The sequence below is a fragment of the Oryzias melastigma genome, linkage group LG3 (genome assembly GCF_002922805.2).
Source record: "Oryzias melastigma strain HK-1 linkage group LG3, ASM292280v2, whole genome shotgun sequence".
NCBI lineage: Eukaryota > Metazoa > Chordata > Actinopteri > Beloniformes > Adrianichthyidae > Oryzias > Oryzias melastigma.
The window spans coordinates 25,538,552-25,558,540 of record NC_050514.1 but is presented as its reverse complement, the minus strand read 5'-3'; the positions used below and the strand labels follow the sequence as shown (position 1 = coordinate 25,558,540).

The 19,989-nt window shown below is 35.8% G+C and overlaps 1 protein-coding gene across 1 annotated transcript in view; it reads right to left on the bottom strand.

The window, feature by feature from the left end:
- The window catches only part of hcn4 (hyperpolarization activated cyclic nucleotide-gated potassium channel 4), a 92,486-nt gene that overhangs the window by 42,201 nt on the left and 30,296 nt on the right, over positions 1–19,989 (bottom strand). Inside the window, exons 2-3 of the mRNA XM_024295907.2 lie at positions 17,841–18,264; positions 2,653–2,814 (exon numbers count right to left, since the gene is read on the bottom strand). Of these exons, the coding sequence (XP_024151675.1) occupies positions 2,653–2,814; positions 17,841–18,264 (586 nt within the window). The remainder of the gene's footprint in view (positions 1–2,652; positions 2,815–17,840; positions 18,265–19,989) is intronic.

Below are 19,989 nucleotides of genomic sequence, written 5' to 3'. Positions count from 1 at the left end.
CAGTGATCTTTTAATTATCATTATGGCTTTTTAGTCAAAATCAAAAAACCTGTGTCAGGTTCTAGGACATAGTTCCTGCAGAGCAGCAGGAGTTCTTAAGAAATGTGCCTGATTTGTGGGTAGGGGAGTTGGCGCGGAGTAAGCCCACTCCTACTTCCCAAAATCCATCTGTTTATGTGCTGTCCCGCTAGCTTACAGCCCCTCACACCCCCAACCTAACATTACTAGTGCAACAAAAATGGCGAGCAATATCTGAACTATCCACCCATACAGTTCTGAGCTAGATTCCAGCTCAGACGAGAAAAAATGAAGACGTCCATGCCAGGGCTGCCACGATTAGTTGACTAATCGATGACTAATCGACTATTAAAATAGTTGGCGACTAATTTAATAGTTGATTAGTTGTCACTTAATATTATATGGAGTCAGAATGTAGTAAAGTTGAACAAAGTTGTGCGGTCAGCACCAGAAAAATTGACTTTTGTTATATTTGAGTCAGTGAGACAAAAACTTTATCTTTTGTGAAAAATAGCTCCTTGTTTCAGATGCCGACCTCATTTTTTTAATCTTGTTTTAATACCAGAAACTAATGAAGGACAGAGGCTGCACGAATCAGTAAAAGTTTAATAAACAATCGTTTTAATGGTCTTTAGTTTAGAGCTAATGATGGCTAAGATGTGTGCTTTCCATCCACTTTGACCCGATTAGTCAACTAATCGGAAAAAATAATCGGTGATCAGTCGACTATTAAAATAAACGTTTGTACATGGATAAGGTTGCACCACAATAGCTGCGTTTCCATCAACTCTGAAATTTCACAAATTTGAATTTCTATAATAAATTCTCCTAATGAAAACACCACAATCAAAAAAAAAAAAATCAAATTTTTCTAAAAAAAGTTTAGAGGAGGTGGTAAATGGGGCAATAGACATTGTTCGCAAAACTGAAATGAAAACACTTTTTTCTAAATAAATGCGCTTCTTGATATGAAGTGTCTGACCTGAGCGCTTCAGAGCGGGCGCCACTAGAGGACCCATGGCGTTCACAGCTCCTTATAAGTTGCGTATCATTGGGAATTGTACAGCTCCTCTGTAAAATCACCAACCAAAGTTTCATCTGTAGCCGCACTTTTCAAGCTGGCAGCCTGAATTAGACGCAGACGTCTCCTTTGAAGATGAGCGCGTAAATTGAGCTTAAATGAATCTTGTCATGTTTTCAAACAGAAAAAGATCCAGCTGCTCTCTTGTTAGAATGGTTATTTTTTTAAACCGGCTTCTCACATGTATCTGATGAGACTGTCAGTGGACTAGCTAAGACCCAAATGCTCCCTTTTAGTGAATCAAATAAGAAAAAAAAGTGTTTATAATGACTTATTACGTGAGTTGGTTTGTGCAAAATTATGACTTAATAAAACTTTTCGAGTGTGTGTATTTTTTTTTAATTCCTAGAATTTCAATACATTTTGCACAAATGTATAATGGCTATTGAAGCAAAGCAGGGACCTTTCCAAATCTTGTACATCACACCAACAAACTTCTTCCAACAGCATTTTTGCGTCATTCACATTTGAATGAAACAATGCTCAGAAATGCAACTTTAAGCTTAATTTTTGTTATATACCATTAGAAAAAAGTGCCACAAGAACATGTTAAAAACACCATTTTCATCCAGGAGAGTCTTTAAATGCTTAAACAGAAAATCTTTGACATAACTTTTCAATTGTTACTATGATCAACGTAATTCCAGTAGATTCTGAAGGAGAAAAGCGGCTCAACGAGACGCTTTTCTCCTTCAGAATCTACTGGAATTACGTTGATCATGTGAGCGATTGAAAAGTTACAGTAAATCAAGGAACATAAACACTGGAGCTCCACTGTTAAAGGGTTAAGAAAAAGCAAGCAACCATTACTACTGTACCTACATAAAATTTGTCTTGGATATGTTACCTAGGAACATATATTGGCAAGCTTTTACTTACAACAGCGTGAGCAAAAGAAACATAATAGCCTGTATTGACAGGCCATCAACTACTGAGTTCAAACTAAATATATATTGATTTACTGAGACAGTTTACCAAAAGCATAAATCTTCACCAATCCAAATTATAGTACAAAATATTGAACAGCATGCAGTCCCGCAATGACGCCACACGAGGTGGTGGATTGTACATCCAGTGTGACGCAATCTACTTTTGTAAACTACTAAAATGAAAACACTTCACAATTAGTCACCCTTTAACAAAAGGCCGTTCAACAGCAGCTGCTTGATAATACATCAATTTAAAACACAGCATGACAGCTCAGTGGAAGCCGCTGCATAAAACTCAACCAGTATTGGGTTGAGTTTTATGTGGAGTTTTTTTGTCCTCTTCAGAAAATCAATGTCCTGACCGCAACCTCCTTCCACACAAAAAAAATCGCTCATGGCAGGAGCTCCTACTAAGTAGAATCATCAGTAAATTGAATAAATGTGGGCAAATGCAGCAGATAAATACATTTGATTTCGGTTTTGAATTGACAGATATGCAATGCAATCTTTCCCAGGAAGCTTAAGGGTTTTAGTACAGTAATTACTGAAGTGACGGATGAGATAAGACAGACCGTAATCTGATTGGTGCAGGCGGCAGAACTCAGTTGCAGCAGAAATACTTACCACCATCTTATTTTTGGACACCCAGCAGTCGGCGGGGAAGTCCTGCAGCATGGGCACCAGAAACTGCAGGCAGCCGTCCCAGTGACACAGCAGCAGCATCATGCCAATCAGATTGACTATTCGCACCATGGCACTGGCCAGGTCATAGGTCATATGGAAGATCTGGAGGAGAGGAAGATGGTTTGGATTAATGACTCAACACGCCGACTGTCAAATCCTTAAAATCTTTCTTGATTGCAAGAGGCGTGATACATCCTCAGAGGAGATTTTTCCACCTCCTCTCCACAGGACTTCCCAAGATCCCTTTGGTTTGTTCTTTGCCCACATTATGCCTTATATTTGGATTTGACGGCTGTGCTCTAAGCTCACCAAAAAAATGTAAAATAGGCTTTTATAAATTGCCCTGTAGGATTCAATCCAATGGGAACACGCAGCGAACTGGGACCAGAGCTTTAAGTTCCAGTGCAGCTGAATCACTCTTATCACCAGTGGCTCATACAAGCACAATCATTTTACAAGTAGAGGTGGTTGTGCTTCAGGGGTGATGTGTTCTCTGGGTTTGTTAATCCCTATGATAAACATACTCATAGGGCGCTAAAGGACTTCTAGGATGGCGTCGAATTTAATGGTCTCAACAATTCAAAGGCTTTTAATCCCATTGAAGACCACTGTGTGCACTGCTAGCCACTCTGCTGCTTATTAAAACCCATTCCCTGCTTTTAAAGAGGTTTGAGTGAGCAGGAGGGGGGTAACTTTGTTCTCTGCAGTAGGTGATGATGAAGAAAGAACGTGGAGGCATTTCCATCAGCTTTTACTCCGTTCCAGTTTGCAAAACCACTTTACTGTTTTCAACTACAAGTCTTTTGAGTGTTTACTATTTTTTTTTTTTTTTTTTTTTTAAGAAGAAGAAGAAAAATTGCTGATAGGGACTGATGTCATGTTTGTAGGTATGGAGTTGCTGCACCATCGGGTCCCATCACTTCAGTTCTGTCAACGAGCTCGCATAAAGCCAGAGGTATGCTCTGAAAAATGTGCCTCTCAGAATGAATAGAAGTATCCTCACTCACACTCTCTTTTTTGTCTGCTGTCTTCCCTTTCAGCTCTATTTTCTCTCCTTGAGGTTTAGTTCAAAATCTTGAGCAGTGGCAACCTTTATTCATTTTACTTAAGCACATTAATTCAGTTAAATGCTTTACAAAGTCTGTAGTTTTGAACTTTTTCAGCTTAAAGTGCTTTATTCTCCAAAAGAAATAGCAAAAATCCAAATAAAATCTTTCATAATCCGAATGGTTTACTGTCAATTATTTTAAAAAAGAAACTTAAAATAGATAATAATAACAAAAAATATTGACTTTTAAGCTTTCAAGTTTATACAAAAAATCATCCAAAAGATTAAAACATTTTAAATGTGTTGATCCCTATGTAAATATAAAAGAATATTCAAAGATTAAAAATCAACGTTTGGACCAAAAGGGAACAAGATAATCTTGTATTGAAAGGTCAGAAATTGCTAACACATTTATAACAAATATATTTAAAAAGTTAATTTTCTTGTATTTGCTAAAATCATAAAACACAGTGACAGTATTTGTTTAGGCTCCTGGAACTGAATCAAAAGTGATTAGTCAGATCACACAGAAAGAAATATAGACAAAAGCATGTGTAAGTCCATATCAATAAATATAAAATATATGTATATAAAATAGATTAATGCACTTTTTGTTATTATTTCTGTTTTTTATCTTATATTTCAAGCTTATTTCAAAGCCACTAATTGAAAAAGTTAAAAAAAGGGACAATTTCAACTTACCCTAAACACATCAGAAAACTCTTGACAAGATTTCAGACATTACAGTCAGGAATAGATTACAATCAATTATTAATTTGTCATGTTTCCATTTTTGGCCAAGTGGTCAGGAAGTAGTACATCATCATTGGCATCACTAACTGTGACATTGGTATCATTTTGATTATTATTTTGGATGCTCACTTTTTCTCCAAATGTCAGTGGGGATAAAAAAAATATATATATATTTAGAGATCTAAGAGGACTTCAACAACAGAACAAATTTTATTTCTCAAAACATACTTTTTGTCAAATTTATCAATATTTCTTTTTGACACATTGATTTAATTTGTCACAAATTCATAAATTTTATTAGTTTAAAGTTTTCATTTGTTCGTTGATATTTATTTGTTTTATAGTCTAAACTAATTTTGGATTAGGAATAAATATTTGTTTACGAATGAATACATAAATGTATATATATATATATTTTTATTGATTTAATTTGTACTTTTAATGTTAATTTTTAATGTCTTTTTTAAGTCCAGTATCTTCTGTAGTCTGGCAATACCTCCTTAGTTCTTATATATATATATATGTATATATTTATAAAGGCTATAAACTCCCCAAATCCCGAGTTCTATGAAACTATATTCAAAGTCAGCAAATTCCTGAGGCACAAAAGCTATCTTTCAGTATATAGCTGCAGCCCCTGAATGGCATTTTCATTTAACAATAACTCCTGCTATATTTCTATTATGTCTGTGCTCTCGGTAGGTCTCTTGCACTTAACCAGTGAGTGGAGAATAATGTCTGTGAGAATTGTGGCAAGTAATGACATGCAAATCCCCAGTTTGTCACCCAGACTATACTGTAGGAAGGTCATTCCCCTATCTTCCTTCACAGCTGTAATCAGTAGAAGAACTGCCTTGAAAAGCAGGTAAAGCCTTTGCACACTCGTATATCTCAAAGTTTGGCTCTAAGAGGCAAAAAAAAAAAAAGATATTGTTGTGTTTTTTTCCTTCAGCTTCACCTGTGCCGACTCTTCCAGCTGAAAACCGCTGCTACTTACATCAATGAACATCATTTTGTAACAGAAATCAACATGTACTGTAAGTAATCAAAGTGCCACCATGGAGTGAATGCACGCTATGAACACCCAACCTGTAAAAGGACTTCATGTACAGCAGTGCTGTACAAGGAGGATGATGAATTGCCAAGTGCTCCTTTTTAATTGACAGGAGTACATCAGCGTAAACAGGGGAGCTGTGATTGATGAGGGTGTAGAGACACATGCAGTGTTTTACAGAGGAGGTGCTGCTCTCCATGTTCTAAGAGCTTCTTTAGCTGATTCGCTTTCCTCAGGTTTTTATTTTTTTCTAATCAAAATCTGTTACGTCAGACAATCAATGAAAAAAAAAAAATCAACCATAGAAACATAACACAGTATTTGTAGTGTTGTATACTAATTAAATAGTAATGTTACAGACATGGTATCAAATTACAAACACAGCCATGTGAAAATCCAGCTAAATTATTGGTTATGGCTTACGACCATCTATTTAAAGACTGCAGAACAGGAGAAAAATGTGCTGTAGCTCCAGATGATTTGATCACAAACTCACAGACATGCAGAGATCAGATGAAGCTCGCTGCCAACTCATCTCTAACAGATGGGGTAATGTGCAGCATCCAGGTAGAGAATAACTGCGCATATCCTCTGGTGCTGATAGCAGCAGCCCAGACACAATTAATGCAGCCCTTTACTACAGCATATGTGCTGCTGATGATGATAAATGCTCGCCTTGACTGTATTCAAATTGAATTTGATGCTGTTTAGCAAACTAAACTCAAACCAGTGAGTTCACCACAGAAAGCAGAAAGTTTACCTCTTCTCCTTTTGTTCATTGCTCCAAAATAGTTTCCAGTTTTAATTCTGATTATGTAGTTTTTAGCCAAAATCAAAAAGATAGTGTTTGTTTTTTAAGACTGACTAATTTTGATTCTGGGTTGTGGGCAGGAATGTTGGCGCAGAATTTAGCTTCACTAATTTTCCAACAGTCCTTTGTTTACACTATCTCTCGCTGGCTTGTAGCATCTCACAAGCTCAAGCTAACATTAGCATAGCAAAAAAAAGGCGAGCAATATTGGAGCTATCCAGATGTACAGTTTTGATCCAGATGGCAGCTCAGACAAGGAAAATTAAGACGTTAATGGATGCATTCGTCTGGAAGTGAATGCTTTAGAATTCGAGCGGAGAAGGGAGACTTTGTTCCACCCATGGCAGTTGCTAAATCTCAAACCCAATCTTTTCAAAATGGCAAACTTGAATAAAGAAATACTCAGAAACGCAGTTTAATCTCACATTTCTTTTATTACATATTTCATACATGTCCTTCATCATGAGAAAAAGACGTCTTTCATTGGAGTGTGCCTTCAAAGTCCCACTCTGATCATCTTTTGATCTGTTTTAAAAAGCATTACCAGTAGATTTTTTTAAAATTATGATTATGCAGTTTTTTGCCAAAATAAAATAAACTGTCATTTTCTAGAACAAAGTTTCTGTAGAGTGGCAGGAATTTAATCAGAAATTCGACTCTGAGTTGTGAGTGGGAGTTGCGGCAGTGTAAGCCTGCCCTTACTACCCAACATCCCTATAGCTCCTCACAACCCCAACCTAACATTACAGAGAGCAATATTGGAGCTATACATCCGTACAGTTTTGAGCCAAATACCAGCTTGGATGAGGAAAACATTGCATTGGAATGCATTGGAACGGGGCGCAGCAGGGAGCTTGTGGATTATCGTAGTAGCTTTTATGTCACACCTAAAGGCTTTTTCAACAGCATTTTTGCATCTGTTCTTGATTCACAATTACTTATATATATATATATATATATATATATATATATAAAAATACTCAGAAATTGAATTTTTTTTTTTTTTTTTTTTACAAATTTTCTCCACTATGAAAAAAACACTACAAGAACATATTATTTTTTCAATACTGAGCAAGTCCTTATGTTCATAAATGGAAGAGGAAACCTCCTTAAAACCTCAAATTCTCAAATTTAAATCTGATTATTTTCTATCTTTGGGATCAATTATGATTACAGACAAATTAAGGTACATTCAATTACATTTCAGCTCTCCTTTTTCAACTTTCGCTACATAGCAACACAGGTAACCTGCAGGAACATGAGAAACAGGAGGACCATTTCTCTTTCATTGTCCCACACTAACAACGTGGTCTGTTTGGAGCAATGTTTACTTGCATTTTTTATTTGATAGAGATGAAACTAGTGCAAGACCTGAGCATTCATTAATCATAAAACTGTTCAAGCTGGCAAGAAAAAGTACAACAGTTTAAGCTTGGCGTGTTGGGAAATCAGAATTTGTTGAAAAATATGGTTGATCATCTGTCAGTTTACATCTAGAAACGAAAACAACAACATCCTTGAAAATGTATACTGCTTTGAGGGCACGGATGGCAGCAGCAGATGATGTTTCTAAGGGTGGTCGCAGTGGTCAAGAGAGAGCATATGGGGGTGTGATCAAAGACCACAAGCGTCGCTTGTACACTCTGGGAAAGCAGCCAGAAGAGCGCTGTGCTAGTCATAAAGAAACAGTCATGGTGTGTCTATACTATGACTGCCATACTGACTTTAATATGGCAAGCTATAAAACTTAAAGTGGTGCAAGGCTGCACTGCAGTAGGAAGAGGACCACAGTTCATCATGGTTTGCAGCGGAAGTATCTGTAGTAGTTCTGATCTCAGCAGAGTGGTGCGTTTGTTGATTTGGCTCATGATAAGAGGGATTGTTTGTCCAAGAGATTAACTGTTTTACTTGATTAGTGTCCTTTACTTTCAACTAGGGCTGAGTATTGATAATAATTTCCAGAAACGATTTGATTCAAGAGCCTGGATCAATCTGATTAAGATTTTTTTTTATTATTATTTCGATCCACTCAATTCAATTCAATTTTGAGTTTACAGTTTACATATTTATACACATTTGTTTAGAAATATATAAATTATCTACTATATGTTTTAAATATAATTATATTAATCTGATACAGATTACATACTTTAAAATTCATTAGTGAAATAATCAACATACAGAGGTGCATGGATTCTCAAAAGGAGAAGTTAAAACAAAAATGTTCAGAGCGTTTCAGTTTGGCCACTAGGTGGTGATTGCATTATAGCGTTACACCTTATTCCTAATGAAGAAAGTATGAGTAAAAAAACTGTTTTAGACCAAAAATAGTTACTTTAAAAAATATTTCCTAAAAGAGTTTGGAAAGTTCATGTCTATGAGTTTATAAAGATGTTTATTTATTCAGCAATGTATGTTTAGGTTGAGTGTTAGCATTAGCCATCCAAAGGGAAATTCCATTGAATGTTAGCATCAAGCTAGTGGACTTTAGCTTTATGTGCTAAATCAATATGTATTTTTATGAATTGATTGTTGATCTGTAAAGCTTAAATTGATTCCAATCGATTAATCGATTTTATTTTTTTAAGGTGTGACTCACCCTCATAGGTACAGTAAGACAGGTTACAGGGTGTGGTTTTGGTAGGGAGTACATATGTACACATACCATTAGGATATATAAAGCAGAGAAACTTGACCAAAATATCAACCTCTAGTGCAGATTAGTGTGGCAGAAAGAGGAAAAGTAACTAAAAATGTGAAAGAATGGATGTACTGGAATGAGACTAAAGAAATTGTGATTGGAAGTCTGCCATCTATTCGCAACTGAAAAAGTGACAAAAGTTGCCCTTCCTCAAAAGACCACTAGAAGCTTGATCGAAGGACAAGCAATTTCCTCTTTCCCTTTTGCATCCACAATAAACTCATAGTTTCAAGAACCTGTTTAATGTTTATGGCTTTGCTTTCTTTTGCATGACAACCGTATTTTGAATTTCTCTTTAACATCTTTAATGTGCATTTATTATGAAAATAATTCTTTCACTGGTACATTAGTTGACCCATGTTTAGACTTAACAAACTAACTTTACTTGTTTCTGCTCAACCTTTCTGGTCAGTCCTGATTCTTTTTGTTACTTAGATTTTGTTGTTTTCACTAGATTCCGAATTAAATTTTTAACCATGTTTACGTTTAATTATCAGATTACTTTTTATAACTGAACCTGGTCTCTTCCATTCATGACACCTCATGTTTTCTTGTGATTTGCATTCATTTTTTTAAGCTATGTATCCTCACCAGTTTGAATTTCATTTTTTTCTGATTGTATCTAAGTTTAGTTTTACTCCCTCTGTGCTTTTTGCTGGATTCCTCCACATTTAATAGATGGATTATTTTTACTTGGCCCACCCTCATCTTCTGCATTTGTGTCCTCCACCTTCATTGTGACAGTAATATGATTTGAGTGATGATAATTCTGTTGTCTATTATATCTAAGTTTAGCCACGGCCCATTACCAGTCCATTTGGAGTCCATCACTCTAGAGTGGAAGAGATTACTGGAAAATAGTCAAGACATTTATCACTCTTCCTCATAGTGGAAATCCTAGCAGGGTTCGTGGTAGGGTCATACATGACCAAGATACAAGAGAGCTAAAATGTTCTGTCTATGCTCTACACATCAGTTTTATCAAATTAAATGTAAGTTTTTTATTAAGAAAAAAAAAGAATGATGGAAGCTTCTCTTATTAAACAATAGATGACAAGGAAAGATTAGTTTGCACATTTGTTTCTGGAATGTATGAGATGTTACAACACACGACATGGGTCAGGGGTGTCAAAGTCAATCCCAAAATTCTAAAGGGCCAAAATCCAAAACACACCTTAGGTCGCGGGCCGAACAGGATAAACATTTATTGAACACTCTAAAACAACATTTTTAAAACTTTAAAACCGTAACTTTTTAAAATTATTATGAACTAGATATATAGCATTACCTGCGATAATGCTAGTGTGAATGCTGTAAGCTGAATTTGGGCGCTAAAGATGCTAGCTGAAAATGGTGAAACTGATAGCCAGCTAAAATATTAGCTAATTCCCAAATTAACCTAAAAACCTAAAAAAAAATAGGTTAGCCAAAACAGCTAGCATGTAGCTGAAAAATAGCTAAACTTCAAAATATCCCTAAAAAATGAAAAAAAGCCAAAATTAGCCAAAAACAGCTAGAGTGTAAATATTAGCCTAACTCCAAAATACCCTAAAAACATAAAAAGAAAAGCCTAAATTAGCTAAAACAGCTAGCATGTAGCTGAAAACTCCAACATGACCTAAAAAATCTTAGTAAATGCCAAAATAGTCCAAAAAGCTAGCAGAAGGCTAATTTTTAAAACCGTAACTTTTCAACATAATTATGAATAATAAAAAGGCAGGAATATTATTGCAGAATAAATCAACTTGAAGGCTTAAATAACTTTCAATATTTTAGTCTCCATAAAAATATATTTTGTCAAAATTATACAAGATTGAAATAAGCGCATGACAACATCGTGCCATTAATAACAATGAGATTAAAATTACCGGATCCGGCCCTCGGGCCTTGACTTTGACACACGTGATAAAGGTACATTCAGAAACATATCAGCATCTTATAGAAACTCAGAAACAAAATGGGAGGAGTTTGGATGGTTGTCCGCAACTCAATCAGTGATCGACAGCAAAAGTGTTGCCTAAAATTGAAACTACAACAGAATAGCTTACAAAAGACAAAAAAAGTCTATTTCTGGGGTCATAAAATAGACTTGAACTTTAGAACAGATACACATTTATTTTCCCCTCAGATAGAGTGCTTGCAGTGCATTTATTTTTATACAACTTTTCCTCAGTTTCAACACTATGGTCTCTGCGATTACCATCTTTATGATTAATATTAACCTGTGCACGTCTGACATTGAACCACTGAGGTAGATTCACAGTTTCTGGTCAGAGGGGGGGTGGGTTTCTCATTGTAAATGCCTTGACCAAAATGTCATGCTCATGCATTCTGTCATGGTGGATGAAGCACAAGGGTGGAATGAGAAGTAGGCCTGAGAGTAGACCACAGGGAACACCCTTCCATCATCCGTCTAAACAGGCCTGGCGGACTCGGATCACAAAGAGCCACCGTGACTCTGCTCGCAGCCAGGATGCACCATTGAGCTGAATTACACATTTGAGTGTAATAGTTTTTTTTGGGCAAGTTCATTGTGGTTATTTATATCATGCAAGGCTTATTCATGCTTTTGAGGACCTGTCACCGTTGCTTGCAGTTTTCATTGTGAACTCAATAATGGCCCATTAAGTCTTTTATTCCGGTTTTTCTTATCTCTGGTAGACCATTCCTTGGTTTAGGAGATGGTTCATTGAGTGGGGAGCTGATTGGCTGATTTGCCTTATTTAAATAAGGCAAATCTGTGGTGGAAATGAAAGGTGCCTCTCTCCCTCTGTGTAAGCGTGAAGTCACATGGCTGACTTCTATAAAAGCGCGTGAGCAATCAACTTGTGATTTCATAACTGAAAGCTGCCTATAGTAGAGGGAGTCATCTCTCTATTAGCGAATTTATAATGCAAATCAATAAGAAACAATTTAAATGTTAAATGTTTTAAGCTATTCTAGACCAAATAGCTATAGATTACTTCCAATAGAGACGCTAAGTTAATAATGAATTTTGCATATAGTAAGCTTGCTATATATTATCTCTCCCAGTTTTAAATCAGAAAATCTCTGCTTTACTTTTCTGAACTCTCTCTCCATCATTTCTAGTTAAGTCAGTTCCTCTGTTTTTTGTTTGTTTTATGTAGCAATTATATAAACCTCCGTTCTTGTCTGACGAATGTATCTCCATCCACTCTAAAAGCAACATTTATATTCATTTAGTTGGCCAGTTGAGACAGTTGTGCTATCGGCATCGGGGATGATGAGACGAGCCCCTCAGAGCTCAGTCGTTGTAGCTCGGCCCTGAATCTGATGTAACAGGATGACTAATTCCACCCAAGACACTGGTTCATCAACAAGAAACGGCTCCAAAGAGGAGGATATCCGGTCTGAGTTTTAATTTGATCCTGATGAAGAGTGACAAGAGGAAAGTGACAGAAGAGAGACAGAGGGGGATAGATAATGACAGTCCGCTCTTCATGCATGTTTGTGTGTCTGTGTGTGGGATATTATGCATGGCAGGGATAGCACTGCCTTGCCTCCACCATCAACAAATCCCTTTAACAGTATGTCATCAAAAACCTTCTAGTACCTGAAGAACTTCAAGAATAAAGGCAGTTGGAGCTAAAAGGTGGTTTAATTAAAATGACATTATTAATTAAAAGTTCCAAAATTATTTCTCATTTATGCTCACATATGAAGTGTTTTATTGCAAGTATCTTTTTAAATGATAAATAAATGATAAATAAATGTATGCGTGAAAAAAATTTCTTAAAAGGTCTATATGATGCAAAATTAACTTTTTTTCAACTTTTAAGTGTATTAAGATGTTATTTCCTCACCAAAAACAAACTCAAAGCAGTATTAACAATAAATAACTCACTAAATAATCTTTAGTGTCCCAAAGGTAATAATATATCATCATATATATGGATATAGTTTACTCTGAAAGGCTGAGAATAGCATAAGTATAGGCCCTTTCAATTTAAATAAATGTATTTATATATTAATTTCAATGAGGTAAGAAAAACTGCATTTCCACAATCTAAAACAGGAAGCTTCAAATATACATTTTTATTTATAAATACATCTTAAACAGTAATAGCTTAAAAAACAGAACAACACTAATTTAAAACTTTTGCATTTAAAACAAACAAAAAAAAAAGAAAATGTATTCCAGCTCAAACACTGAAGTAAGATATTTCTTTAAGGATTTTTTCCAAGTTAGAGGCGTAACTATTTCATTACATTTTTATTTAGTAAAATCATTAAAAAAAAAAAAAATCAAAGTCAACTCTTTGTGCAGTTTTTAGTCAAAATCAAAAAGGTTTGTTGTTTTTTAAGACATATTTAAACCAAAGCGACAGTAGCTCACTAGAAATTAAATTTTGGTTTGTAGGCGTGATTGTTGAGACAGAGCAAGCAGCCCCCCTCCCTGTCGCTGAGTGCTCTGTTTGCACACTCACGCGCATGCTTATAGCCCCAAACTAACAATAGTGGCGCAAACATAATGGCGAGCAATACTGGAGCACATGAGTGTTGAAGGCTCATAATTTCTCAAATACCTGGCGTGAGCGGGCCAGGGTGTGCGCAGGGGAAGAGCAGACTTCGGCACACCCATTTCAGTAGCTGTGTCATTAGTCTGAGCATTTTCTAGCATCCAGTTTTCTAGTCCAACTCGATATGAATTAAGAAAAACTCAGAAACGCAGTTTGAATCATAAATTAATGTGTATAGTATATTTGTATATTTTTATATGGCACAAGAACATGTTAAAAACACACAAAATACAATTTTCATTGGAGTAAAATAAATAAATAAATAAGCGTCCTCTTTTCCTAAACTTTCGCTGGTAAAATGTGTTTTCTTTGTAAAATATCTGCAGCTGCCTTAGACTTTATTTTTACACTTAACTTCATGTAGGAACCAATTAAAAGTGATACAGATTTTCCCTTAACCCTTAACTGTCAATCTGGAAGCTAAAGAAAATCAGTCACCAATTTCAGCCTAATTGAACTTTTTAAGTACAAAGGATGACTAAAAAAACAATAAATAAATAAATAAAACTGGTATTTGGTAAATCAATCAAATGTGAATCCACTGCTTGAGACATTTTATTAGCAGTATATTATGCACTATTATTGAGGTGTCTGTCCAATAAATTTATATTTTTAGTAAAAACTCTTGATTTATGAAGCTCTCCTTTTTTATTTAAAGTCAAAGGCTCTTCTTCTGTTTCCACAATTGTTTTTTTCTTCCAAAATAAACTTTCCTACATACATTTCTTTTTTATTAACTTTGCTCTTTTGGAGTTTAAATTTAGCGGTCAGCACAGCTGCTTTAAATATGTAGCGGACGTATTCCTGACACGTGACTGAACTACTTGATTGAGTCAAGAATGATTCAAATGTGGTGAAGGGAATCCAGTACTTTTACAAAATAAAACTTCCTATAGAATCAAATTATGAATAAAATGCGTTTTTTCTTTCTCTGCAGCCTGGTACCTACTGTCTTGCCGCACCGGTTCCAGTTCACCAACTGGAGGCGGAGGAAAGCCTCTGTTCTTCGAGAACCAAAAACGTGCAAAGCTGTATTTGTTTTTGATGTTGTTTTGTATAGGCATGAAGATCTGCTTGGAATCTCTGTCCCCCTTTTGTTATTTTCCGGGAAGACTCGTTGCGGCAATTTAGAAGTTTCGCGCTGAAGGACACATCAACAGTTTGTGGTTATGTGCCAACATGTCTGAGCCTCTGGGCGCTCTGCGGCATGTTCTCCAGAGGACATGCGTGTGCAGTTCATGTCAAAAAAGTTACTCAGAGCATGGTAACAGGCATATGTTCACACGCTCGGGGATGATGGCACATCACAGCTTCTGAGGATACAAATACAGAACTCGTACAATTATTAAAAAATAAAGCCAATTGGAAGAGTTTGTTGGAACAGTTTGGACTTTTCATGCTGTGAGAAAAAAAAATCCTATTTGTTGTCACTAAATGTATCCAATAAAGTATCATTCTTGGCATGTAACCTGCATAAATTGCAACAATTTTGTCTGCAAATGATAGCTTCCATGCATTATCCTGAACTAGTAGAGCCAGTTTAAACAATAAAATGCTGTTATTTAATTCAGTCAATATGAAAAGTACAAGAACATTCAAGCTGTGATCTTGATGTCGGCTGTGAAAAGTAGCATAAATGGGAAAAGTCAAAAAGCCAGTCAGGTACTGACATCTTGGCAACAAGTTATTCAGCAGTGACAGATGACATTTCTGAGTATGCATCTGGAGTTCTGTGGCGCTGAGGCAAATCTGGCCTTTCGCTCCGTCTGCCTAACAAGAATTAATCAGACAAACACACAGATATGCAAAACAACAGCGGGACACGCTCAGAGAGCGTGGCGTTGTCTCTCTCTCATAGTGTCATAGTTTCTCACAAAACTGCACCATTTTGACACTTATTGCAGAGTAAACATTTAGCAGCAGTTGGATGCAGGCTTTGCCCTCAACTCCACGTGTCGCTGCCTTCATTTGTGTTCAGAAACACAACAGCAAGTGTGAACAAAGACACGGAGCAGCAAAGGTAGTCTCCCCTGTGATTCATTTGAACTTTTCCTCTCTTTGAAATGGCATCACAGAGGCCCTGCATGATTAATGTCACCACACTTCTATCCACTGTTCTTCCCAGAGTGCCAACTGAATATTTGAAAAGCTCCAACTTTGCTGTCACTGTGCAGGTCTGTATGTACGTTCACTTTGACCGGTGCTAGGTTGGAATTTACCTTTTCCAAAAAGAAACACAACCTCATTAGCATGTATTCCTGTGGCTGCATTTGGAGTTCTACGCTGACAAAATAGGAGTCTAGACAAAATAAAAGTGCTTTCCAAACCAATCCATCACTCCTCGACTTTGATGAACGTGTAACAGATAGGAGATCCACTTTAATCTTTTTATAAGCCACATTAATGAAGATAAAGATTGACAATTTGAACAAAGATATGTATTTTATCTACCAAAATATAATGTTGACATCAGTGATTAGAGTGCTTTTGCACTAAATTAAACTAAATGTTCTCCGAGCAGTGACGTCAAACCAAAAGATGCGTCACCGCTGCTGCACGTCAAAGCTACTTTTTTCTTGTTTCTTGTGTCTGTTTTAAGGAAGAAAAATGTTTCTTCACAAGAAACATTTCCGAGAAAACTAAACCACAAAAGACTTTTGAATAATTACAAGCTTTGTTTTTCCCTTAGGTACTTTTACTTTCTAAAGTTTTTAAAGACTTTTTTTTAATCAAATAAATACTATAGTTGTAAATCTGAGCTGCAACAAGCCATCTTAACCATTTATGTATTGAACTTTTGGATCATTAGCAGATTTATTATCAAGTCAATTCCAGTGGCTATGGATTGTACTGGAGATCATGTTATTTTACTTACCTGTAATGAAGATTTTGACCTAGAAATTTGTGTGAAAATATACAAACTGTACTTTAAAATTGTATATACAAACAGGAACATTAGGTTTTTTGAGCTTTAATATCTTATTTTGTGAATGCTGAGTCAGGTAATATTTCAGCTACATGCTAGCGTGTTTGAGTTAATTTAGGCTTTTTTCTGTTTTTTAAGGCTAATCTGAAGTTTAGCTAATAATACTTAAGCTTTATGCTTGCTGTTTTGGCTAATTTAGGCTTTTATCATTTTTTAGGCTAATTTGGAGTTCAGCTAATATTTCATCTACATGCTAGCTATTTTGGTTAATTTAAGCATTTTTCTATTTTTTTGGCTATTTTGGAGTTTAGCTAATATTTCAGCTACAGGCTAGCTGTTTGACAAAGTTAGACATTTTACCAGTTTTTAGGCTAATTTGGCATCTATCTAATACTTTAGCTTGCGATTCAGCTATTAGCTTCAGCGATTTCAGCTATCAGCTTCAGCATTTTTAGTTATCAATTTCAGCATCTTCAGCAGCCACATTCAGCTACAGCATTCACACTAGCATTATTGCAGGTAATGCTATATATCTAGCTCTTATTGTCTTTCTACACAGGTTATGTAAAAGACAACAAGCCATGAAACAAACTGCTTAACATTAGGAAGGCTGTATGAAAAAGATTTTTTTTCAATGATTTATTTGTTTTAAATTTAAACAGATAACTTAAATGCAGCTCTTAACTTTTTCTCTCCATCAATCTGAAAATATTACGTTGACTAGAGTTTTCCCTTACTGTCACAATCGAATAAAATAACTTGATGTTGACTGTGATTGGCTATTCTGGCGCCTTCAAATATCTGTTACCTCTGAGAATGAATAACAAGATTCATCCAGTGAGATCAATGGGAACTTTCCTAATTATTGCTGCAATTATAATCATGTCTGAAATGCAGCGGGATCTCTAAGAGCTCTGTGCTCCCACGGCTTACTGGAAAGACAAATAAGAAATTACTCATCAATGTCACGCATTCATCAACTTATTGGTGACTGGAGTTTGCAAGTCTGCAAGAGCTTTTTATGTTTTTCAAGGGTAAAATCAGTGAAAAGAAGCAGATTTACAAGGAACCAATAAAGAAGGAAGGGATATTTTTTAATAGAAATAGACTTTGTGAGTAAAACTAGATAATTGATGATTGCACAATTGTTAGTCTTTGTGATTCTTCTAGATAATTCCAAAATTTCTCTGTATAAAGGAGTCATTTAAACATCCAGGGGATTCAGTTTTTACAAGAAAGTTACAAATCAGACAGAATTCAAGGTGATGAAAAATTTCAGCATCAATTTTCTTACCTCTTCCCACTGGTGAATATAGCGGATGAGTCTGGAGAGGCGCAGAAGTCGTAGCAAACTTAGGATCTTTGTGAAGCGGACGATCCGCAAGGCGCGCGCCGTCTTGTAGAAATCTGAGTCAATGCGCGTTTCAACAACAAGAAAGATGTAGTCCACAGGAATGGAGGAAATGAAGTCCACCACAAACCAACTCCGCAAGTATTTGATCTTGATTTGCTGTGGATCCAGGATGATCTCTGTATTGTCCTCTTTGATGATCCCCGTCCTGAAGTTGAGGACCAGGTCCATGAGGAAGAATGTGTCGGAAACCACGTTAAACACAATCCAAGGAGGTGTGTGCTCGTCCTTAAAGAAAGTGATGCCCACGGGGATGATGATGAGGTTGCCAACCATTAGCAGCAGCATTGTCAAGTCCCAGTAAAACCTGTATTAAAGAGAAACAGAAAAGAATGGTCAATTCTTCTTTAGATACTACCTAATGGTGTGACCCTTTTCTGTGTCGACTCACTGGAGACCAGAACATAAAGAAGGAAATTGACCTCAGGTTTGTGTATGAGGCAATGCTCACATTAGGACAACTTCTGTGTAATAACTTCTGAACTGACAGATTTGACACTGATGCTAGCTGGTATGGCATTAAATCCCCCTAGGGGTTCAATAGATGCCTCTAAAAGATTTAGAGCTATGTATAAATCCAATAGTTACCTCTACCCCCCAAAAGCATCAAAACAAATTGTTGCATTAGCCATTCAAGGACATTCCTTCACTCATTTGTGATGCTGCTTTGTTCATTTTCACTTCTAGCACAAGTGTCATAAATACTTAATCCTGCTGAATGGGTAAAAATAAAAATAAGTTTCTGATATTTATTTGATGTTAAAATTGTATTGTGAGTTTATCACACTACTTTCCTTCAATCAAAAGCAGTTAGCCCTTTTACACCAGCGTTTCAGTTCCAGGGTTGACATTCTTTGTACCCATCGCACAGCTCTTGCTGAAAGAGTGAAGTACACCGCACCGGGAGAGACTCTGAATGATGTATAAATCCAAGCTAACCGCTCAACATCAAACATATTTTCCATGATGTGGCAATGAATAAAGTCCAGAAAAACTTTGGCTGTTGCTCTGTGACTGGGCAGGCTATGAGCAGTAAATCTGACGCAAATCAAAAGAGAGACAGCCGACGCAAATTTCACGCCCATATTGAGTCCAGTGTGAATGCATTATTTCGATGAGGACATCTCCTGTGTTAAAAGGATAAAAACGACATCTTTTAAATTCAATATAACCTTTCATCTTCTATAATATAGTGTCTGTTGACAGTATAATGCCAATTTCTTGTTCAAGTGTCACAAAGTTTCTGTTTGGTTTATACTTTGTACATTCATTTGCTTACATTGGATTAAACCATCCAGTTAACAATGACCTTCTCAGACTTCATAAAAGTGTTTTCCATTGTTTTAACAAACAACTCTTGTTTAGCTAAAGCTTTCTGCCAGAACAGCCTCTCAATGTCTGAAATTAGTGTCTTTAAATAACAGTTTTAAGTTTAAATGTGTGCAGATATTTACATTACAATGAAAAATAAAAATTTTTTTTCACTTGTTTAATTATAAACAGGCTCTTGCGAAATAGCAAAATTACACAGTTTCTATTTTGTTGTTTACCACTAAATACCTAATAATGTTTTTCCCAGTAATTAAAAGAAATAAAGGAGATTTTACATTAAATGCAAATATTTTGTATTTCTTTCGTGTAGTCTTCTCTGTCACTAAACATTGGTTGACACAATAACGGTTTTAATCATCGTCTATCATGTGTAAAACTAATATTAACAATATTTCAATATGAAAGAATTTGTACGTAACCATAACACATTTTTGCTGCAAAAAGAGGAACAGCAAGTAATTACTGTTCATGTCTGTCCTGGTGGTGTGGCTCTGCATCTCTGTATCTGGATTTATGGTTTCTTCACGGTACCCTGAAATATATAACTCATATGGTACATAATGAAATGTAGAAAATCAAAAAGCCTGAAATGAAACGGTCTCTATTTAAGTCAAATAAAAGTGTAATATCTTGGATTTTTTTACAAATTAGTTCTAGAACACATTTTAGTTAATTTGCTCTATACTGAAGTTGAACAATA